At 43.4% G+C, this 24,889-nt stretch overlaps 2 protein-coding genes across 2 annotated transcripts; one reads left to right on the forward strand and one right to left on the reverse strand.

Moving 5' to 3' along the window:
• The first annotated feature begins 14,316 nt into the window (after positions 1 to 14,316).
• Positions 14,317 to 15,023, forward strand: LOC105728699 (nascent polypeptide-associated complex subunit alpha-like). The gene has a single exon (XM_064366392.1). It carries the CDS (start codon positions 14,317 to 14,319, stop codon positions 14,962 to 14,964), a length of 648 nt encoding a protein of 215 aa, XP_064222462.1. The 3' UTR covers positions 14,965 to 15,023.
• Positions 15,024 to 21,752: 6,729 nt separating this feature from the next.
• Positions 21,753 to 23,765, reverse strand: CD14 (CD14 molecule). The gene is made up of 2 exons (XM_012469138.3): positions 23,091 to 23,765; positions 21,753 to 23,001 (listed from the first exon to the last, which is right to left on the reverse strand). Exons 1-2 carry the CDS (start codon positions 23,091 to 23,093, stop codon positions 21,877 to 21,879), a joined length of 1,128 nt encoding a protein of 375 aa, XP_012324561.1. The 5' UTR covers positions 23,094 to 23,765; the 3' UTR covers positions 21,753 to 21,876.
• Positions 23,766 to 24,889: the final 1,124 nt, after the last annotated feature.

The raw sequence follows: 24,889 nt of genomic DNA on the forward strand, positions 1-24,889 counted from the left end.
AACATTTTGTAGTTTTAAGAGTGTAAGTTTGCTCTTCTTTTATTATATTTATTCTTAAACATTTTATTCTTTTTGCTGCTATTGCAAGTGGAATTGCTTTCTTTTTTCTTTTTTTGAGACAGGGTCTCACTGTCACCCAGGCTGGAATGCAATGGTACTATCACAGCTCACTGCAACCTCAAGCCCCAGGGCTCAAGTGAGCCTCCCACCTCAGCCTCCCAAGTAACTGGGACTACAGGTACAGGCCTCCATGCCTGGCTAATTTTTTTTTTTTAAGGTTTGGTAGGAAGAATGTCTCCCTAAGTTGTCTAGGCTGGTCATGAACTTCAGGGCCCAAGCACTCCTCCCGCCTTGGTCACCCAAAGTGCTGGGATTACAGGCAAGAGCTATCACACCTGGCTGGAACTGTTTTCTTAATTTAATTTTTAGACTGTTCATTCAGTGGGCGCAGTGGCTCACGCCTGTAATCCCAGCACTTTGGGAGGCCGAGGCGGGTGGATCACGAGGTCAAGAGATCAAGACCATCCTGGTCAACATGGTGAAACCCCGTCTCTACTAAAATGCAAAAAATTAGCTGGGCATGGTGACGTGTGCCTGTAATCTCAGCTACTCAGGAGGCTGAGGCAGGAGAATTGCCTGAACCCAGGAGGGGGAGGTTGTGGTGAGCCGAGATCGCGCCATTGCACTCCAGCCTGGGTAACAAGAGCGAAACTCCGTCTCAAAAAAAAAAAAGAATGTTCATTCAAAGTGTATTGATATACAATAGACTTTTGTATATTGATTTTATATTTTGTAATCTTGCTGAACTTGCTGATTAGTTTTCATGTATTTTAGTGAATTGCTAGTTTTTAATATATGTGCTCATATCATCTGTGAATTGACATCATTTTCCTTCTTACTTTTCAACCTGGATGCCATTTATTTCTTTTACTTGACTAATTTTCATGGCCAGAACTTCTAGTACAATGTTGAATAGAGGTGGTGAGAACATACATCCTTGTTTTGTTGCTGATTTTAAGGCAAAAGCAGTCTTTTGCTATTTAGTATGATATAAACTGATTTTTTAACAGACATCCTTTACCATGCAAGAAAGTTCCCTTCTTTCTTTTTTTGAGTGTTTTTTTTTTGTGAAAGGTGTTAAATTTTGTCAAATGCTTCTTCTGCATTTATCTAAATAATCACATTTTTTAAAGTCTTATTCTATTTTTCTGATGTATTATATTAATTTTTAGATGTTAAACCTGTAAGAATTAAAAAAAGAGGAAAGAAACATGAAAAGCGGTTCAACAAAGACAGGTTTATTTTGGAGAATAAACCTGAGAGGAGCTTCTGGCCAAGTTAAGTCAGAGGCACTCTCTCTAACAGACTACAAGTTTTTAAGAGTTCAGGGCAGGAGAGCTTATCACAGACTTGGAATGTTCCTGTGTCTCTGTCTTGCTTATCTGGGAAGGAGAGTTTTGTGTCTGTTCCCATACATCTTCCTACAGCTACAGGCATACTCCCCACCATCACTGCCTCCACAGTCTGCTTTTAGCTTTCCTATCTTAGTGCACCTAAAGGGAAAGGAATGTGCTTATTAGGGCCCACTGTTTTATTGAGGCCTATTGTATGAGTGTGAAGTTTGGTGGTTACCCAAGAGACTTTCCCACCTTCCTCTGTGCCTGAGCTGTCTTACCTATGTTTTACTGTCTGATCTTTGTGGCTGCTTGTTGTTAGAGAGAAATGATTTCCTTGAAATGCATGAGGTTAGAAAGGGAGCTGGAACTTAAAGTGGTGTTGTTTGTCCAAGATGACAGTGCTCCTGCTCTGTCAAAACCAACCTTGCACTCCTGGCATGAATCCCAATTGGTCATGGTGCATAATTATTTTTATATGTTGCTAGCTTTGGTTTGCTAGTGTTTTGTTGATGATTCTTCTGTTCATATTCATAAGACATATTGGTCTGTAGTTTTCTTTCTTTGTGATGTCTTTTTTTTTTTGAGATGGAGTTTCGCTCTTGTTACCCAGACTGGAGTGCAATGGCGCGATCTCGGCTCACCGCAACCTCCGCTTCCTGGGTTCAGGCAATTCTCCTGCCTCAGCTTTCTGAGTAGCTGGGATTACAGGCACGCGCCACCATGTCCAGCTAATTTTTTGTATTTTTAGTAGAGATGAGGTTTCACCATGTTGACCAGGATGGTCTTGATCTCTTGACCTCGTGATCCACCCGCCTCGGCCTCCCAAAGTGCTGGGATTACAGGCGTGAGCCACCACGCTCAGCCCTTCTTCGTGATGTCTTTGTCAACCATTCTTTCTTAAACTTAACCACAAAATCATACTGTAAGGTCTTTCAGGCTGACTGATGGTGCCATGGACATCATGTTAACCTCTGGGACCTGCATGTACACTCCAGATGAGTTCCTGGAAAATCTGAAGTAACTGAAAGACCATGAAAAGGGGAAGAAATGTTCAACCTCTGTGGTGCCTAATTAATTTGAGACATTCTCTGTTGTTCATTTTCCCCGCTTCAATTGATAAGGTAATTGGATTATGTGACTAACCTTGGTCAACCTCATGACTCCAGACCCTATGATCCTCTCCCAGCTTGCAAAAATTGCCCTAAACTGTAACCTCTGTAACTTTCCACTGCCTACCCCAAACCTATAAAGCCAACTCCTACCCCTCCACCCTCTGCTGATTCTCTTTTCGGACTCAGCCCAACCGCACCCAGGTGAATAAACAGCCACGTTGCTCACACAAAGCCTGTTTGGGGTGCCTTCATTCAGAGTGTACATTTTAACACATAACATACACAATATCATTTGTAAAAAAGAATAAGCAATTTTTTTTGGACCTAGTCTCGCTCTGTCTCCAGGCACCAGACTGGAGTGCAGTCGTACAATCTCGGCTTACTGCAACCTCCACCTCCCGGGTTCAAGCAGTTCTCTGCCTCAGTCTCCCAAGTAGCTGGGACTACAGGCGCCCATCACCATGCCCAGCTAATTTTTGGATTTTAGCAGAGATGGAGTTTCACTATGTTGACCAGGATGGTATCAGCCTCTTGACCTTGTGATCTGCTTGCCTTGGCCTCCCAAAGTGCTGGGATTACAGGTGTGAGCCGCTGCGCCTGGCCAATAAGCAATTTTTAGATAGCTTAAAAGATTCAAGTCAGTGTTCAATTTCTTTGACTACATGCAATTTTAAGTGTTTTATAAAGAGCCTCCCATAATCTGGTAAATGAGGGGACTCTGAACATTAGAAGAAGTGGGATTTTGTGTTGGAGAAAAGAAGATTGGATGGGAGAGAGCAAGTTTTTTTGAGAGCAAAACTCGACTTAGTGTAGAACAACAACAAAAGAAAACTAACGTCTATTTGGTTCCAGATGATAGAGCAAGAGCGAAAGAGGAAGTTTACAGAAAAACTGATTTGGGATCAGAAGCGGAAGTCCTACTTCCACAACATTCCCCTGTTTCAGCATAAAGTCTGTCACATCACACCAACTCTCTGACCACCAAGTGCAATGTAGAAGTGGAGCCCTTGCTTCTCTCAGTCCATTTCCCCCTCTTTGCCTCACTTCCTTCCCTGTTTAGGGCACATTAATCAGCCTTGCTTTATTAGCACAACTTGCTTAATCTTTGGGCCTCTCTGAAGATGTCCTGCACCTCGACCTCCAGCCTTGGTTGAATGAATCCTGTCCCGAGACTGCTGGACAAAGTTGAAAAAAAAAAAATCACTGTTCTTGAGACTGGAACCATGACACATAGTTTACGGTCTTCAAATTCAGTTGTGCAAATCTTTTCACTTGACCTTAGTGAAGTAAAATATTCTTCGCTGTTTCCTCACTTTCCTTTTGATCCAGTCCTCGGCCCACTCTTCAATCAATCAAATCGGCGAAGATTTATGGAACACCTGCCATGAGCCGGGCACTGCTTTAGAGGCTGGAGACACAGAACTGAACAAGAGCAACAAAATCTCTGGTCTCATGGAACTTTTATTGAACTTTATTTCAATAAAGATACAAATAAAGAAGACAATTTCGATAGAGATAAATGCTGTGAAGGAAATCATGCATGATGTTGGGATAGAAATGATGGCAGGAGGAGTTCCTTTCAGATGGGGTGACATCTGAGTTGAATTCTAAACAGTGAGCCACACCTTCCCATCAGCATCTTTGCCAAGACACTTTGCCTTCCAGCAGAGTGGGACTACAAATTGACTGTTTCTGTTTTTACACTAAGGCCAATCTCTCCACTTGTGAACTAGGTACCAGTCCCTTTTATTTACTCAAGAACATTGCTCCAGCAAGACTCCCTTTTCCCCTCCACCAAGTTTTCCCTCTACTGTTTCTATCTTCATACAATCATGCTATTTCTTTTTTCTTTTTTTCTTTTTGAGACGGAGTCTCACTCCGTCACCCAGGTTGGAGTGCAGTGGCATGATCTCGGCTCACTGCAACCTCTGCTTCCTGGGTTCCAACGATTCTCCTGCCTCAGCCTCCTGAGTAGCTGGGACTACAGGCATGTGCAACCACGCCCAGCTAATTTTTGTATTTTTAGTAGAGACAGGGTTTCACTATCTTAGCCAGGATGATCTTGTTCTCTTGACCTCATGATCTGCCCGCCTCAGCCTCCCAAAGTTCTGGGATTATAGGCATGAGCCACTGCACTTGGCTCAATCATGGTATTTCTCTCTTTTTTTTTAATACAGTTGTGCCCAGCTGGAACACAGTGGCACAATCGAAGCTCATTGCTCATTGTAATGTCAAACTCCTGGCCTTAAGCAATCGTCTCACCTCAGCCTCCCAAAGCATGGGGATTACACGCATAAACCACTGCACCAGGCTCATCTCTCATCTTAAAAACAACAAATGTGTCTGGGCTGGTGGCTCATGCCTGTAATCCCAGCACTTTGGGAGGCTGAGTCAGACAGATCACTTGAGGTCAGGAGTTTGAGACCAACCTGACCAACATGGAGAAACCCCGTCTCTACTAAAAATACAGAATTAGCTGGGCATGGTGGCTCATGCTTGTAATCCCAGCTACTCGGGAGGCTGAGATCGGAGAATCGCTTGAACCTGGGAGGCAGAGGTTGCAGTGAGCCGAGATCGCGTCGTTGCACTCCAGCCTGGGTGGGCGACAAGAGCAAAATTCCATCTCAAACACACACACACAGACACACACACACACCACCAACAACAAATATACAGCATACTCACTGGTGAGAAATTGAAAGCTTTCCCTCTAAGATAATGAACAAGGGAAGTACTTTCAATACTGCTATTTAACATAGCACTATAAGTCCTAGCCAGAGCAATTAGGTGGGAAAAAGAAATAAAAGGCATCCACATTGAAAAGGAAGAAGTAAAATTATCTCTATTTGTAAATGACATGATCTTATATGTAGAAAACCCTAAAAATTCCAAAAAGCCTGTTATAACAAACAAATTCAGTAAAGTGGCAGGATGCAAAGTCAACACAGAAAAATCACTGTTTCTATATACTAACAATGCACAATCTGAAAACGATATTAAGAAAACAATTTCATTTACAATAGCATGGAAAAGAATAATAAAATATTTAGGAATAAACTTTACCAAGGAGGCAAAAGACTTGTACAATGAAAACTACAAAATGTTTCTCAGAAAAATTAAAGCTACAAATAAATAGAAAACTATTCCATGTTCATTGGTACTCTTAATATTCTTATGATATCAACACTCTCTAAAGTGATCTACAGATGTAATGTAGTTCTTATCAAAATCCAATGGCTTTTTTTTTTCAGAAATGGAAAAATCCATTTCAAACTTCATAAGGAACCTCAAGGGATCCTGAATGACCAAAACAATCTTGGGGGAAAAAAAGAACAAGGTTGGAGATCTCATACATCCTGATTTCAAAACTTATTACAAAGTTGCAGTAATCAAAACAGTGTGGTACTAGTATAAAGACAGACACATAGACCAAGGAATAGAATAGAGATCTCAGAAATAAGCCCTCACATATATGGTTAAATGATTTTGACAAAGGTGCCAAGACTATTCAATAGATGAAAGAAAGTCTTTTCATACAATGGTACTAGGGAAAATAGACATTCAAATGCAAAAGAATGAAGTTGGATCTTTACTTATACCATATACAAAAATTAACTAAGAATTGATCAAATTGCTATCAAAGCAAAAATTGTTAAACTCTAAGAAGAAAACATAAGGCCAGGTGTGGAGGCTCATGCCTATAATCCCAGCACTTTGGGATGCTGAGAAGGGTGGATCATAAGGTCAGGAGTTCAAGACCAGCCTGGCCAACATGATGAAGCCCCGTCTCTACTAAAAATACAAAAAATTAGCTGTGCATAGCAGTGGGTGCCTATAAACCCAGCTACTTGGGAAGTTGAGGCAGGAGAATCACTTGAACCCAGGAGGCAAAGGTTGCAGTGAGCCGAGACCATGCCACTGCACTCCAGCCTGGACAACAAGAATGAAACTATGTCTTAAAAAGAAAACATGTGCACCTTAGGCTACTGATCATTGGGCAACAGAGAGAGACTCTGTCTTAAAAAAAAAAAAAGAAAAAAAAGAAGAAAACATAGTGAAAAAACTTCATTAGATTTAGCAATAATTTATTGGATATGGCATCACAGCCAACAAAAGTAGAAACAGATAAAGGTATTATATTAAAATCTAAAACTTTTGTGGTCAGGCATGATGGCTCATGCCTTTAATTCCAGCACTTTGACAGACCAAGGCCAAGGCAGGAGGATTGCTTGAATTCAAGAGGTCAAGACCAGCCTGGGCACATAGTAAAACCCATCTCTACAAAAATTTTTTTTTTTCAGACGGAGTTTTGCTCGTTACCCAGGCTGGAGTGCAATGGCGCGATCTCGGCTCACCGCAACCTCCGCCTCCCGGGTTCAGGCAATTCTCCTGCCTCAGCCTCCTGAGTAGCTGGGATTACAGGCACGCGCCACCATGCCCAGCTAATTTTTTGTATTAGTAGAGACGGGGTTTCACCATGTTGACCAGGATGGTCTCGATCTCTTGACCTTGTGATCCACCCGCCTCGGCCTCCCAAAGTGCCGGGATTACAGGCTTGAGCCACCGCACCCGGCCTACAAAAAATTTTTAAAAAATTAGCCAGGCATGACGGCACTGGCCTATAACCCTAGTTACTCCGAAGGCTGAAGTGGGAGTACTGCTTGAGCTCAAGAGTTTGAGGTTGCGGTGAGCTATGATCACATCACTGCACTCCAAACTGAGTGACAGAGAGAGACCTTGTCTCTGAAAAAAATTTTTTTAATTGAAAATTTCTAAAATAAGACTTTGTGCATCAAAGAATGCAATCAACAGAGTGAAAAGGCAATGTATGGAATTGGAGAAAATATTTGCAACTCATATATCTGATAAAGGGTTAATAACTGGAATACATGAAGAACTCCTGCAACTCAATAACAACAAAACAACATGATTAAAAAATGGGCAAAGGTCCAGGCATGGTGACTCATGCTTGTAATCACAGCACTTTGGGAGGCCAAGGCAAACAGATCATTTGAGCTCAGGAGTTCGAGACCAGCCTAGGTAACATGGTGAAACTCTGTCTCTCCAAAAAATAAATGTTAGCCAGGTGTGGTGGCACGTGCCTGTAGTCCCAGCTATTCAGGAGGCTGAGACAGGAAGATCACTTGAGCCTGAGAGATGGAGGATGCAGTCAGCCAAGATGACACCACTGCACTCCAGTCTGGGCAACGAAACCAAACCCTGTCTCAGACCAAAAAAAAAAAGAAAAAAAAAGAAAAGGCAAAGTACTTGAATAAACATTTCTCCAAAGAAGATATATAAGTGGCCAATAAGCACATGAAAAAATACTCAAGATCTTGGCTGGGTGCAGTTGCTCACGCCTGTAATCCCAGCACTTTGGGAGGCCAAGGCAGGCAGATCATTTGAGGTCAGGAATTTAAGACCAGCCTGGCTAGCATGGCAAAAGACCATCTCTACTAAAAATACAAAAATTAGGCGGGCATGGTAGTGCACGCCTGTGATCCCAGCTACTAGGGAGGCTAAGGCAGGAGAATTGCTTGAACCCAGAGGGCAGAGTTTGCATTGAGCTGAGATCGCACCACTGCACTCCAGCCTGAGCAACAGAATAAATAAAACAATGTTTCAAAAAAAAATACAAATACAAAAATTAGCTGGGCGTGGTGGCACATGGCTGTAGTTCCAGCTACTTGAGAGGCTGAGACAGAGGAAGTGCTTGAACCCAGGAGGCAGAGGTTGCAGTGAGCTGAGATCATGCCACTTCACTCTAGCCTGGGCAACAGAGTGAGTCCGTCTCAAAAAAAAAAAAAAAGAAAAAGAAAGAAAAGATACTCAAGATCTCAAATCATCAAGGCAATACAAATGGAAACCACAATGAGATACCACCTCACACTCATTATTTTTAAAACCCCACAAAATAGCATGTGTTCAATATTGGCGTTATATGAACCCTTGTGCACTGACTGAAAATGTAAAGTAGTGCAGCTGCTATGAAAAACAATATGTGCAAAAGGCTCAGAATAGCCAACATAATATTGAAGAGGAAAAACCAAGTTGGAGAACTGACACTACCTGACTTCAAGATACTTTAAAGCTACAGTAATCAAGACAGTATGGTATTGGTGAAAAAATGAACAACAGAACAGAATAGAGAGCCCAGAAACAGACTCACGTACACATTGTCAACTGATCCTTGAAAAGGGAGCAGAGGTAATACAATGGAGAAAAGAGAGTTTTCTTCTTTTTGTTTTTTTAACTTTTATTTTAGGTTTGGGGGCACATGTGTGCGTTTGTTATACAGGCAAACAGGCATCAGGGGGTTTGTTGTACATATTATTACATCACCCAGGTATTAAGCCCAGTACCCGATAGTTATCTTTTCTGCTACTCTCCTTCCTCCCTGCTCAAGTAAACCCCGGTGTCCATTGTTTCCTTCTTTGTGTTCATAACTTCTTACCATTTAGCTCCCAGAGAGTTTTTTCCAACAACTGGAAATCCACATTCAAAAACACGAATCTAGACACAGACTTTATACCCTTTGAAAATTTTTTTTTTTTTTGGAGATGGAGTCTCGCTCTGTCACCCAGGCTGAAGTGCAATGATGCAATCTTGACTCACTGCAACCTCCACCTCCCAGGTTCAAGTGATTCTCCTGCCTCAGCCTCCTGAGTAGCTGGGATTACAGGCACATGCCACCGCGTCCAGCTAATTTTTGTATTTTTAGTAGAGATGGGGTTTCACCATGTTGGTCAGGCTGGTCTAGAACTCCTGACCTCGTGATCTGCCCGCCTTGACCTCCCAAAGTACTGGGATTACAGGCATGAGCCACCGCACTCGCCCCACTTTCAAAAAATTAACTCAAAATGGGTAAGAGACCTAAAGGTAAAACTCAAAACTATAACGTTCTTAGAAGGTAACACAAGAAGCTGGATCATGTGGCTCACACCTGTAGTTCCAGCACTTTGGGAGGCCGAGCCGAGTAGAACACGAGGTCAAGAGATAGAGACCATCCTGGCCAACATGGTGAAACCCTGTCTCTACTAAAAATACAAAAAGTAGGCCGGGCGCGGTGGCTCACGCCTGTAATCCCGGCACTTTGGGAGGCCGAGACTGGTGGATCACGAGGTCAAGAGATCGAGACCATCCTGGTCAACATGGTGAAACCCCATCTCTACTACAAATACAAAAATTAGCTGGGCATGGTGGCACACGCCTGTAATCCCAGCTACTCAGGAGGCTGAGGCAGGAGAATTGCTTGAACCCAGGAGACGGAGGTTGCGGTGAGCCGAGATCACACCATTGCACTCCAGCCTGGGTAACAAGAGCGAAACTCTGTCTCAAAAAAAAAAAAAAAATACAAAAAGTAGCTGGACTTGATGGTGCATGCCTGTAGTCCCAGCTACTCAGGAGGGTGAGTCAGGAGAATTTCTTGAACCTGGGAGGCGGAGGTTGCAGTGAGCCAAGATTGCACCATTGCACTCCAGCCTTGTGACAGAGCAAGACTCCGTCTCAAAAAAAAAGAAGGACATAACACAGGAGAAAATCTCAATGACCTAGAGTTCGGCAATGAATTTTTAGATACCACACAAAAGGCAGAGTTCATGAAAGAAAGAATTGATAAGCTAGACTTCATAAAATTTTAAAATGTCTCCTCCATGAAAGAGATTGCCAAAAGAATGAAAAGAGAAGCCACAGGCTGAGAGAAAATGTCTGCAAAAGACTTATCTGATGCAAAATATACAAAGAACTTCTAAAACTCAACAATAAAAAAAACAAGCAACTTGATTTGATTAAAAAATGAGTGAAGACTTTGACACCTCACCAAGGGAAATATACAGATGGCAAATAAGCATACGAAAAGATGCTCTACATCATATTATTGACAGAGAAGGAGCACTGCTATTACGGACAAACACCGCCACTTTAGGTTCTAGCTCCCTTTCTAGCTTTATGCATTTCAAGGAAATCACTTCTCTTCTAACTACAAACAGTCAAAGAAAGCAAACAGTAAAACACAAATAAAAGAGCTGGGTGCAGCGGAACGTGGGGGGAATGTCTCTTGGATAACTGCCAAACTTCCCCCTCATACAATGGGCCCCAGTAAAACCAGTGGGCCTAATAAGCACATTCCTTTCCCTTCAGGGGCACTAAGATAGGGAAACTAAAAGCAGACTTGGGGTGGAGGGACTGCGTATGCCTGCAGCTGCAAAAAAAAAAAAATGTATAAAAACAAACACACATCTCTCCCTCCCAAATAAGCACAACGAAGAAACACAAAAGCAGTCCCTGCCTCTAATAAACTCCCACCCTCAATCCTTAAAAACTCAGTCTGTAAAAAAGTGTGCCTCTAACCTAACAGGCCAAACACTCATGTCAGGTTTGTTTTCTCTAAAATAAGCCTGTCTTAACTGTCAAGCCATCTTTCATGTTTCTTTCCTCTTTAATTCTTACATTTGGTGCAGAAACCCAGGACAAGTGTTGGGGGCAGAGGCTCTCCTGCACCCCAGGAAGCAGTGGGTAATGGAAGCTCATCCTAAGTTAACTCTTGGATCCTGAGGGCCTCTGGCCACCCACTTCACTTTTCAAGTGATCTGCATGGGAAAAACAACTAATCTGAAGAAAACTGTGAGGCTCGGGGTGGGGCTACTCCTCTGGTGGGCTCTCAAAACCCTCAGGTCTCAAAAATCCACCTCCAGCCACCCGAAACAGGTATTTCACTCCCTAACCCTTGCTCTCTCTTTCTCCCGCTTCTTTCTTTCTCTCTCTCTCCTCTTCCTCATGTGGCTCCAGGCCCTTTGCCAGTTCCCACCAAAACATCCAACGTCGGACACTAATTCAGCCAACTGGCAAAATCTGCCTTCTCCTGGCTTTCACCCCATACCGGAAAAAGTCCGGCCTGCCATCCAGGTCCTTGGAGGACCAATGGAACTAAACTAGAGAAAATCTTGGAAATGCCCAGTTCATTCTCAGTTTAACCGTCCTCTTTCGGAGAGAGGATTCTGAGTCTCTGTCTTTTGTCTGAGAATGCCTAAAACAAAACAAACACCCTTGACTTCCTCTTACCAGCCCACATGAGTGCCAAACAATCCCACATTCATATGTCCTCCCTACTGGACAGCTGTCTTTTGCAATTTCACCAAACTTGGCTTACGGGAAACCCGACAGCCAAAGTGTTTAATTTCCTTCCCTCCCTCCCTCCCTCCCTTGCTCTCTCCCTCCCTTTCTCTCTTCCTTCCTTTCTCTCTTTCTTTCTTTTCTTTCCTTTCTTTCTGAGGGAGTCTTGCTCTGTCGCCCAGGGTGGAGTGCAGCGGCATGATCTCAGCTCACTGCAACCTCTGCCTCCTGGGTTCAAGCAATTCTCCTGCCTCAGCCTCCCGAGTAGCCAGAATTACAGGTGCAAGCCACCACACCCAGCTAATTTTTATATTTTTAGTAGAGGCTGGGTTTCACCATGTTGGTCTGGCTGGTCTCAAACTCCTGACCTCAAGCCATCATCCCACCTCACCTCCCAAAGTGTTGGGATTACAGGCATGAGACACCGCACACAGCCAGCGTTTAATTTTCTACTGCAATATAGCTTGGCCCCAATACAAACTAAATAATAACAGCCAATGGCCCAAAAACAGCACTTTCAACTTTCAAATTCTCGGGAACCTTAACAACTTTATCACCAAAATGGCAAATGGCAAGAGGTTCCCCATATTCAGACTTTGTGCTACTTTAAATTCCATTCCTCCTTCTCCACCTGTTCAAAAACTACTCCAACCAGTCTAACCTCCTCTGCCATTCTCCCTCTCTGGGAAGCGGCTAGGGTTAAAAGCATTGCTAACGTTCATGTCTCCTTCACCAAGTCTAATTTGCGGCAAATGAAACAGCTTCAGCTTCTACAATCTTTTTCTAAAAATCCCTCTCATTATCTCAGGAAATTCCTGCACGTAACTCAATCCTTTAATTTGACTTGGCATAATATTTATATAATTCTAACCTCCACTGTCACCCTTAATAAAAAAGAGGGCTGAGCTTAATTAAAATCGATATCCAAGCTATAAGTATATTCAAAAGGCTTTATGTTTTTCTCTTCATAAATCTTGTTTTCCTAAAAAAGGTTTTTCTCTCAGTCAAGATTACTTTTCTCCACTCTGTCTTGCCACTCTTGGTGCATGCATAAAAAACCCTAAAACTACTTCTGGTGGCCTGGGACTCCCTGGGAAAACAGAAAAGGTGCTACAAATCCCATTTTGGGAAAAATCTCTGTTTTTCTTATGGAAACCCTGAAATTAAGGGTAAATAAGTACCTCTCAAAATCTGTCTTTGTCTTCCAGCCATGCTTGTTTATTAGGCCCTAAAAATTGTTCTCCTAGCCGTGTTCTTAAAGGACCTCACCGGCAGGCCAATAACCCAATTAGGAAATTAGCAAATATAAATCTTATAACTACTAACCTTCTTCTGGTAGTCTGTGTGGCTATAGACGTGTTATGTGTGCAATGTCTATTAATAAGAGCTCTAATTAATTAACTGGACTAAAAAAAGAACTTAAATCAATTATTTTTAAGGGAAATGTTAAGCAAAGTAATACTGTGTATATTGCCATTTTACTTTATTCTTCTGTTACAGCAAAATTGTGAGGTTTTATTGTGTGTGTGTGCTTTTGCTAAATGTCCCAGTTAGCTGTGCTAAAATATAGCAGTGCTATTTATGGTTTAAATTTTAATTCTTAGGTATTTTCTCCAGCTCTAATACTGTTTTCCAAAAACACAGTAAACTGTATTGCACAGTTCAAAATTTAATTACTTAAAAAATCAGAATTTGCATGCAACGTATATAAAAACAGTAAAAAGTGTTTTTAGTTTCAAGTAACAGTCAAAAAAAAAATAAAAATAAGAATTTGGTCCCTTCTGTAACTTGTTTGGATGTTTTAGTTATGCCTAAGTATTTCTAGCAAAAAAAGGGTAAAAAGAAGTTAAAAATTAATTTGCACTACTTGCTACTTAAAAAATAAAGGACTTTTTAAAGGAGGTATAAATATTAAATATTTTCATTATATACTTATCCCTATTAAAACAGGAAGTTGTTTCTTTAAGTATGCCTAAATTACAGTATTCCTAAAACTTAACAAGTCTCATGTCAATTACTTAACATTCTTTGTCTCCAGTACCACAGGCCACTCTTAACATCACGTGCTTGCTTAAATAGAGTTTCTCATTTCAAACAGTGTACCTATTTCCTTGCAGTTCATTATAGTAAGGACAAAAACATATAAAAGTAACCATGCCCCTAACTATGCTGAAAAAAAGTCACACTTCATCTGAATCTAGCACATAATTTTAAAAAAATTAAAAGGCTTTACATAAAAGTTAAAAATTGAGAAAAGTTACCATTATAACATGTCATTAAAACTACCAAACATAAATTTGCATGCAAGGTGTATAAAAACAGAAAAAGTGTTTTTAGTTAAAAATTCTTAAAAAAGAGGCCAGGCACAGTGGCTCACGCCTGTAATCCCAGCACTTTGAGAGGCCAAGGCAGGTGGATTGCGAGATCAGATCAAGAGATTGAGACCATCCTGGCCAACATGGTGAAAACCCGTCTCTACCAAAAATACAAAAATGAGCTGGGCGTGGTGGTGGGCGCCTATAGTCCCAGCTACTCAGGAGGCTGAGGCAAGAGAATCACTTGAACCTGGGAGGCAGAGGTTTCGGTGAGCCAAGATCATGCCACTGGCACTCCAGCCTGGCGACAGAGTGAGACTCCATTTAAAAAAAAAAAAAAAAAAAAAAAAGGCCATCTTGATTCCGCGTTCCCTGCACAAAATGCCCGGCCAAGCCACAGAAACTGTCCCTGCTACAAAGCAGGAGTTGCCGCAGCCCCAGGCTGAGACCGGATCTGGAACAGAATCTGACGGTGATGAATCAGTACCAGAGCTTGAAGAACAGGACTCCACCCAGGCAACCACACAACAAGCCCAGCTGGAGGCAGCAGCTGAGATAGATGAAGAAACCGTCAGTAAAGCAAAACAGAGTCAAAGTGAAAAGAAGGCATGGAAGGCTATGTCCAAACTGGGTCTTCGACAGGTTACAGGAGTTACTAGAGTCACTATCCGGAAATCTAAGAATATCCTTTTTGTCATCACAAAACCAGATGCCTACAAGAGCCCTGCTTCGGATACCTACATAGCGTTTGGGGAAGCCAAGATCGAAGATTTATCTCAGCAAGCACAACTAGCAGCTGCTGAGAAATTCAAAGTTCAAGGTGAAGCTGTCTCAAACATTCAAGAAAACACACAGACTCCAACTGTGCAAGAGGAGAGTGAAGAGGAAGAGGTCGATGAAACAGGTGTAGAAGTTAAAGACATAGAATTGGTCATGTCACAAGCAAATGTGTCGAGAGCAAAGGTAGTCCGAGCCCTGAAGAACAACAGTAATGATATTGTAAATACTATTATGGAATTAACAATGTAACCATCTGAAAGCAACTTTTTTTGGTGTCTCAAAAGAGTAACTGCAGCTTGGTTTGAAATTTGTACTGTTTCTTTCTTTTTTTTTTTTTTTTGAGACGGAGTTTCGCTCTTGATTACCCAGGCTGGAGTGCAATGGCGCGATCTCGGCTCACCGCAACCTCCGCCTCCTGGGTTCAAGCAATTCTCCTGCCTCAGCCTCCCCAGTAGCTGGGATTACAGGCACGCGCCACCATGCCTAGTTAATTTTTTTGTATTTTTTTTTTAGTAGAGACGGGGTTTCACCATGTTGACCAGGATGGTCTCGATCTCTTGACCTCCTGATCCACCCGCCTCAGCCTCCCAAAGTGCTGGGATTACAGGCATGAGCCACTATGCCCGGCCTGTACTGTTTCTATCATAAATAAAGTTATGGCTTCTTTTTGGGAAAAAAAAAAGTATAAAAAGGCATAAAAATGTACATTTTGCTTAAAAATAAAAAAAATTGTCTTAAAATTAAATAAAATAAACGGTTAAGCAAATTGTGTCTGGTCGGACGCCATGTAAGATGTGACTGCTCCTCATTTGCCTTCAGCCGTGATTGTGAGGCTTCTCCAGCCATGTAGAACTAAAATATAGGCTCCAAGAGCTAAGGTAGAAATCCACCCAGAGAGTGGCAGCATTACACCAGCTGGACCCAGTGATGCGTCCTTATTCCTGGCACTTGAGCTAACTCAGCACCCTAGTTCCCAGGAAAAAGATGGACGAGAAAATCAGGAAGACTGCTCCTAGGACAAGGAGAGTCAAAGCAATGCTCCTCAGGGCCTGAGAGCCACCTGCCAGGACTGCTGTCAGCAAAGCAATCCTGTCTTCTAGAATGGAGGGCCTGCAACATGCATAGGTATACCACCCAGGGGCCAAGAACCTGAGGATGCCATCTCTACTGCCTGTACCTATGTGCACCTATATTTGCCACATGAGGGCCTGAGGATTGACTTTCTCTGGTGCTACTACTGACACCTGCATCTACCAGATGGGGCCCAAAAACCAGCCACCCTTGGGTTGCTGCCTGTACCGCCAGTGCCAAACTATGCTACATGGGGGCCCAAGGAATGCCCCTCTCCATGCCTGCCACCACTATGGCCAGGGCCCACATGCAACTCTCAAAGGCCTAAGGACTGTCCCACTAGGGGCCTACTACCACCACTGTTGGTACCCATGTAAAGCTGCCACTTCTAATATTTGTGCCTGCATGTATCATTGGTGGCATAAGGACCTGTATTCCCAGAACCTGACTGGGACCCACTACTGTCACTGTTGGCATACATGCACACCACCCTGGGCCTGGGGATGACTGGTCTACCTGAGTCCACAGTTGGTACCCATCTGTGCCACTTAAGGGCTGAAGACCAGTAAGTCTGTAGCCCACCACTAGCACTGCCAGAAACCCCACCCAGTTTAGCAGTGGGGTTTCTGGCAAATCTGTGCTCACTGCACAGGAGACTGGAGACTGGCTCACCTGGTGCCTATTGCTGCTACTGCGTGTTTGTGTGCACTCCCAAAGGGCCTAAGGACTAGCTTACCCAGTGTCCCTATCACCAAAAAAAACTCACAACAGTTTTCACAACCACAGCCAAAGCTGCCTCGGAAATTGCAAACATCACTGACGTTGATCACAACCAAATAAATCATATAGAAACTATAATACTTCACCTACTCAGAATTAAAGCCAAAGCACCTTATCCAACTGTTACTAAAGATGCATTTGTAGGAGAAAGTCTTTCTCTATGAAAGCTATTCCATATAATTGAAATAAGCCACCATTATACCAGATCCATAGCTATCAATGTAGGGACATGAGAAACACAAAAAGAAGAACGAAAATAGCATCTCCAAAGGAACCCAAAATTCCCTGGTAACACTTCAAGGAAAAGGAAACCTATCAAATGCTTTAAAAATAGTTCAAAATAAGGCGGGGCACGGTGGCTCAAGCCTGTAATCCCAGCACTTTGGGAGGCCGAGGCGGGTGGATCACGAGGTCAAGAGATCGAGACCATCCTGGTCAACATGGTGAAACCCTGTCTCTACTAAAATACAAAAAATTAGCTGGGCATGGTGGCGCGTGCCTGTAATCCCAGCTACTCGGGAGGCTGAGGCAGGAGAATTCCTGAACCCAGGAGGCGGAGGTTGCGGTGAGCCGAGATCGTGCCATTGCACTCCAGCCTGGGTAACAAGAGCGAAACTCTGTCTCCAAAAAAAATAATAATAAAAATAAAAACAAAAACAGTTTTTCTCTTTTGCTTGAAATACTGCTAATCTTTATCTTATTTTTCAAGTTAAAAAAAAACTTGTCTTAAGCTAGCTACAGCCTTTAACAAGTAAGTAAAATATACTCCGGTAAATAAAATTTAAAATGTGTTTGTTCTTCTCTGCCTAGTTCCTCTAAAATTTCAAAACTAGTTATAAGTATTCTTAAACTACAACAATATAGTTGTTTGCATCAGTACCATAAAAATCTATTTTCTTTTATAGTGAAACACAACTTAAAAAACTGGTTATTTTACCAAGGCTAAATAAAATAGTACGCTGTCCTTCAAAAAATCAAACTTGGCCAGGCATGGTGGCTCATGCCTGCAATCCCAGCACTTTGGGAGGCCCAAGGCGGGTGGATTGCCTGAGATCAGGAATTCGAGATCAGCCTGGCCATCACAATGAAACCCGTCTCGACTAAAAATGCAAAAATTAGTTGGGCATGGTGGTGGGTGCCTGTAATCCCAGCTACTTCAGAGGCCGAGGCATGAGAGGCTGAGGCAGGAGAATTGCTTGAACTGGGGAGGTAGTGCTTGCAGTGAGCCGAGATCTTGCCACTGCACTTCAGCCTGGGTGACAGAGCGAGACTCTGTTAAAATAAAAAATCAAACTGAACTTATAAAGCCAATAAAGCCCTTAAAAAACTGGCCTCATAATTTGTATACATAGTCCCTGTACAGGTTTTCTAATCTGTGGCAAGTAAAAAATGTCACTATCGACTGAACCCAGGAGGCGGAGGTTGCATTGAGCTGAGATTGCGCCATTGCACTCCAGCCTGGCGATAGAGTGAGCCTCTGTATGAAAAAAAAAAAAAAAGTCACTTTCTAACAGGCCAAAAGCCCCAAAAGCCCCACTTTCTAACAGGCCAAAAAAACCTAAAAAAAAAAACCAAAAAACCCAACTCATAGGTATTTAATAGCAGAAATCCATAACTGGGCTTGGCTTTAAAAAGTCTTATCTCAAATTCCTTCTATATAACAAAGTTCCATCAAAGTCAATTTAAAAAACCTATGTAGCAAATAATTATTCTTGCTTCACTGTATACAAATAATTAAGCCAAGTATAAAAAAGCAAACCAGTCCTACCATAATTTATATTTTGATAAAAATAAAACACTAAAAAAATTATGTTTCAGAAATTACAGCCCACCTGTTAAATTCTAGTCTTGCCTAATGTTTTCAATTTTTATTATTTTCTGCAGTTTAAATTATATCCATTACAAAAATTTTTTTAAAAACCTGGTAAGTAAGCAAGTTTAATTATGTACTAGGTGTGGAGCCAGGGACACCAGCCAGAGTTCAGATAAGGTCTGAGCTTTCCTACATAGCTAGAGGGCATGGCTAACTCCACATGTCCCTAGGCATTATCTAGAATCTAATGGCTCCAAAGCAGGTAAATTGAACAATGATCATGTCAAGGAAGCAGATTATGTAGTTTAGTAAACTCAGTATCTGACCTGTCTTATTGAGACAAAATTTCTAAATTTTAAAGACATTTTCATTTTACCAATAATCTTTAAAATTGTCTTTATTTCCCAAAGATTACTAAAGTCACATTAACTAAAGGGCATTAAGGTTTTTATTTTTCTGACAAAATATTTAAGTGTTTTATCTTTAAGATGATTAATTAGAGCACTTTTATATAAACATCACACACACAACACATGTAAATACACAGACAGACAGAAGAAGATCCAGTAGTTGTAAGATTTTTCTTTTTCTCTCTCTTTTTTTAGACAGAGTTTTGCTCTTGTCACCCAGGCTGGAGTGTAATGGCGTGATTCTTGGCTTCTGCAACCTCCACCTACTGGGTTCAAGCAATTCTCCTGGCTCAGTCTCCCAAGTAGCTGAGATTACAGGTGTGCACCACCATGCCCAGCTAATTTTTTTGTATTGTTAGTAGAGACAGGGTTTCACCATGTTGGTCAGGCTGGTCTCAAACTCTGGAGACCTCCAGTGAGCCACCCACCTCAGTCTCCTGAAGTGCTGAGATTACAGGCATAAGCCACCATGCCCAGCCATCTTACAGCTTTTCTTTTTTATATCTGAATTGTGGACATTATTACTCTTGCACTGTGGGTCCATTATTAAGTAAAATAAGGGTTATTGAACAAGTACTGCTATATAGTAACTGTTGATCTGACAACAGAGACAGCTCCTAAGTTACTAACAAGGTGGTAGTGCCTACAGTGTAGATACACTGTACAAAGGGATGATTCATATCCTAGGCATGTGACAGGTTACAATCAAAATAGTCAAAACTTTAGGCTGGATGCAGTGGCTTATGCCTGTAATCCCACACTCTGGGAGGCCGAGAGCGGTGGATCACCTGAGGTCAAGAGTTCTCGACTAGCTTGGCCAACATGGCGAAACCCTGTCTCTACTAAAAATACAAAAATTAGCAGGTTGTGGTAGTGCATGCATGTAATCCCAGCTAACTCAGGAGGCTGAGACAGGAGCATCGTTTGAACTCGAGACGCAGAAGTAGCAGTGAGCTGAGAATTGAACCACTGCACTCCAGCCTGGGTGACAGAGAGAGACTCCATCTCAAAAAGCAAAACAAAAAACAAAAACAAAAACTAATAACAATTAAAAATAATAAAGAAATAAAATGTTACAGTATTTGCACATAACCTACATACATCTCCCACATGCTTTAAATCATCTCTAGGTTACTTATAATTCTTGATACAATGTAAATGCCATGTAGATAGTTGTTATACTGGTTTAGGGAATCATGACAAAAGTATTGTATAAAGTTATCTTCAGGCTATTATCTAAAGTGTGTATTAAACAAAAATGAATTTAGTGTTCAGACTTGGGTCCCATCCAAGTCTATCTCATCATGTATATGCAAATATTCCAAAATCTGAAAAAAATCCAAAACCAAAGTTTTTAGGGATCATTTTAAATAAAGGGTAATAAACTTGTATAACATATCAATCCTCAACAATATCTGCTCCCTTTCTCTGTTTTACTTGTCTTCACAACATATTGCAATCAGATATGTTACTCTTAAAAATTTTTTTTTTTTTGCAATCAGATATGTTACATCACCACTACTGACTTAGCTCAGGCTACCGTAACAAAATACCATATACTGGTGGCTTAAACAACAGAAATTTATGTTCTTACAGTTATTTCTCACACATAAAAAACTATCATTTATGTATTTTCCTCCCTTATTGTTTTGAAATTCCCTGAGGATGTGGATGTTTCTGATTCATCTTTGTATACTAGGCTTTAGCACAAGGCCTGAGGTGAAATAGGGGTTCTGTAACCATTTGATGAAGTGTGATCAGAGCTATGCAAGGGAAAATAACTGCCTTTAGATGATTAATTTTCTTATACTAGAAATCTCCCAACTGGCTGGTTGAAGGCCCCTTGGGGACATTCTAGTGGGTGTTCAGCTAATTTAGCTATTTTCTGACATATTTTGAATCTGGTTCTGGTAAAGTCTGTAACTCTCTTATCAATGTTAATTTCCATTCCATCCTATCTGTGTGGCTCTAGACGTTGGCCAAAGGCAGGCAGGACTGCTGGGCCTGTATGCCTCTTCCCACCTCTCTCCCTGTGAGGCAGGCATCTAGCTCTCTTATGGATGTAGCTGCCTCCTCACTGAAATGAAGAAGAGACTCTGAAGAAATGGCACCTCTCGATGCCTGATGCCCTAGGTTTCTGAGTTAATGAGGAGTAGAGGACACATCCTGTTTATTCACAAGTTTTGCAGGGTCTATCAAAAATAGGATAGTTTTGAGATGCTATCCTATTTGCCAGTCAGAGTCAGCCTGAAAACGTTGTCTACATATGTACTAACAGCATCCAGGATCTCTAGTTCAGAGACAGACTGTATCTTGCGTTAGTTCCCCAGGCTGAAATTCCCCATTATGTGGGGGAGTGACACAGTGAAAGCCTCTGGGTGCAGAGAGGTTTTACAAGAGAGGAACCCTAATATTATGAAACTCAGTAGTTGTGCAGGTTAGGAGGCTGTCCCTCTTCCTTGAGTGGTAAGGGAGACGGAGAGGGAGAGGGGTGTGTGTATGTGTGTGTGTGTGTGTGTGTGTGAGAGAGAGAGAGACAGAGAGAGAGAGAGACAGAGACAGAGACAGACAGAGATAGAGAGACAGAGAGAGACTAAGGGAATAAGCAAATGGCTGTGGGTTTTATTACCTTGGAAAGGGAGCAGATGGCTTCTTGGGAAGTGCATAGGAGAGAAAATATTTTGTATCTTCCAAATATCATTCAAATATCTTTTAATCCAGATGCCAATAATCTGCTCGGAAAGCCCTGACTGCACAGACACTCATTGTTTCTCCCATGTAGCTCTGGCCAGGAGTCCTTTCCCGGTTCCTTCTATCCCCGCAGTTCTTTTTTTGGGGAGGACATGTAGGATTTCTTAGGGAGTTAGGATGAAGAAAGCCTAAGTATGATGAATTCCCCATCCAGCACTGTGCCCAGCACATAGCAGACATCCAATAAAGGTCTGTTAAATGAACGACAGGGACCCGTTGTTTAAGATTTTAATAAAGGTAGGGCAAAGGGTTGAATTGGTCGAAGTCTTCAACGTCCTGATGGGACTCCCCGGAAGCCAAGGTAGTCTGAGCCCATTCATTATTCTCTCTTGGATGTTAGGGAAAGCCCCGGGCCCCTTGGAGCAGCACCAGGGTTCCCGACACTCCCACCGACAGGGTCGAACGTGCACAGGCTGGGACCACGCCGGAGTTCGTCGAGCCCTCTTGGGGGAGGGTACTTCCAGGGACCAGGAAAGGATTCCCGTCCAGTATCAGGTTATCCACCTTGGGCAGCTCGTCAGGCTGCGGCGCCCTGTTCAGCCTGTTGCAGCTAAGATCGAGCACGCTGAGCTCAGCCGGCAGTCCTTTAGGCACCTGTTCCAGCCCGGCAAACGACAGACTGAGGGAGTTTAGGGCACTGGACCACACGCATCTCGGAGCGCTGGGGTTTGCGGTGGCGCGCAGCGAGTTGTGGCTGAGGTCTAGGCTGCGGGGCTGCACACCTGCCGCCGCCAGCGCAGCGCACACGTCTGTGGGCGTCTCCATTCCTGTGTTGCGCAGCGCTAGATTCTGGAGGGCTGGGAATTTATGCGGACAGAGAGCCGCGATCAGTCCGCGTTCGCCCAGTCCAGGATTATCAGACAGATCTAGGCTGGTGAGGTCCGGGAAGGCGCGAACCTGTTCGCAGGAAAAGGCAAGCGAGTGTGCTTGGACAATGCTTAGTGCCTTAAGGCCTGGGTGGAGCCACTGCTGCAGCTCTGCGAGCCACGAACGCCCTGTTGCCCACGACACGTTGCGGAGGCGCAAGCTGGAGAGTGCAAGCCCTTTGGCTTCCAGAGGCAGCGGAGGCATGGTGCCGGTTATCTCTAGGTCCTCGAGCGTCAGTTCCTTGAGGCGGGAGTACGCTAGCACACTCAGGGCGCCTACCAGTAGCTGAGCAGGAACCTGTGCGGCTCCCACTGTGAGCCGCCGCACGCGGAGAGCCTTGACCATGTCAGCATACTGCCGCGGGTCAGCGCTGGCATCGACGCGCTTTAGAAGTGGTCCCAGACTGCGGCCGCCGCCACGGATCTCTACCTCGACCGCAGTCACACATTGTAAGGCCTCGGACCAGTCGGGCTGAGGTTCGGAGAAGTTGCAAACGCAGCGGAAATCGTCATCGTCCAGCTCACAAGGTTCTGGCGTGGTCGCAGAGACGTGCACCAGCGGCAGTAGCAGCAGCAACAAGCAGGACGCTCGCTCCTGGAGAGAGAGCAGAGGTCTAGGAGGCCCCATCCGGCCCCTGTGGCTCCCCGAGTGGCCCGCGTTCAACCCCAAGCCCCAACACCTACCATGGTCGATAAGTTCTCCGAGCCTCTGAACTCCGGACAGGCTCTGGAAGGGCTTTAGCTTCCTTCCTACACAGCGGCACCCGCCGGCTTCCAGGCTTCACACTTGTGGACTATTCGGTTGCCTCTAAGAGTTTATGTAATCCTGGGATGTCACTCAGTTCCCTCCTCTGTGAACCCTGATCACCTCCCCATCTCTCTTCCTCCCAGACAGCCGCTTCCTTTCTTGGAAATATTGCAATGAAGGATGTTGCAGGGAGGGAACATCCAACAGGAAGGATTTTGCAGGGCATCTAGGGTTCTGTGTCCCCTGGCAGCATCTTGATGACTCAGGCGCCCCAGGCGTTGAGTGCTCTGATGACTCAGGTGTCTAAGGCTTCTCTGGTGGGTATGGGAAAAGGATGATCCTCAGTGCCTTAGGCCAGTACCATACTCTGCACTGTCTGCCCCACAATACCCCCCACCTTATATCCCAGAGGCTCTACTTGATTTGTTTCTTTGACTTCTCCCTTGTCTTGGTTTCTATTGATCTCCCACCACCCAAATCCAAGTCCTTGAATATCCTCAGATATTTAACTGGATGTTTTGTGGAAGAGATTGTGAACTTCATCTGTTGCCACCAAGGTGTAGAATTAGAGTTCAAGAAAAGCAAGTTGGTCTGAAGAACAATCCTTCCTTTCTTTTTTTTTTTTCTTGCTCCTTTGTTTAAGTAATAACTTTCTTAAAAGTGGAGGTGTTTAATGGAGACACATTGGCCAAGTCGCTGGATCACTTACAGTATCCATTTTCTGTCCTGAAATTGGGAAGCAAGGTATTTTGAACCAGTTTTTTCACTTGCAGTTTGCTCTCTCCTGCCCTCCCCTCAGTACAATTTCTGTGCCCTAGAAAGGAAGGGATGGGACTATGTTGAATGAGGATTAATTAGTAACTCACCCGTTTCACAAAAAACAAACAAAAACAAAAAGCAAAAACCAGTAAATGTCCCAGAGGGTAAGCAGCTATGCATTTACAACAGCCCTGCAGCCCTCACAGGTCCACATCCCTAGACCTCTGGGGAAAGAACTGTATGAATTTATTTTTTTTTTTTTTCAGACAGAGTCTGTCTTTGTTGCCCAGGCTGGAGTGCAGTGGTGTGATCTCAACTCACTGCAACCTCTGCCTCCCAGAATCAAGCGATTGTTTTGTCTCAGCCTCCCGATTAGCTGGGATTACAGGTGCCCACCACCACGCCCGGCTAATTTTTGTAGTTTTAGCAGAGACTGGGTCATGTTGGCCAGGATGGTCTCAAACTCCTGACCCCAGGTGATCCTCCCACCTCGGCCTCTCAAACTGCTGGGATTACAGGTGGGAGCCCATGCCCTGCCTGAAGGTCTTTTTTAAATTCCCACTTCCTCTTTAATTAAGAAGTAGCTGCACATTTGTCCCTAATCCAAACAAGAAGGCTCATTACTGCCCCCTGTGGGTCCTGTTGGGCATACTCTAATGCACTGGGCCATGCTTCAGTGCCATGCCAGGTCCCTGTGATATCCCTGAGGACTAAGATGTGAGTATATCTGACTTGAAGTCAGATAGCCAGGCTTGGAATCCCAGCTTTACTACTGAGGTTGTGAGACTTGGGCCTCCCTTTTGTGAAATGGAGATGATAGTATTACCTGTTTGTGAGTAAAGTCTTCCGCACAGAGCCACATCTTTTCAGGGTAGTCTTGATAACTAGTCTTTCTCAGAGTCTCTGCATTCAGGGAACTCAGGCCACTGAAGTCTGACACCTCATCATCTTAGGGGAGGCACTCTGGGTGGGGAGG

This window comes from Aotus nancymaae, unplaced genomic scaffold (assembly GCF_030222135.1).
Source record: "Aotus nancymaae isolate 86718 unplaced genomic scaffold, 86718_ANA_hifiasm-v0.15.2.pri h1tg000064l_1, whole genome shotgun sequence".
NCBI lineage: Eukaryota > Metazoa > Chordata > Mammalia > Primates > Aotidae > Aotus > Aotus nancymaae.

Bases quoted from the DNA above. Each gene is read 5' to 3' on its own strand.
- LOC105728699 (XM_064366392.1), top strand. From the start codon at position 14,317: ATGCCCGGCCAAGCCACAGAAACTGTCCCTGCTACAAAGCAGGAGTTG.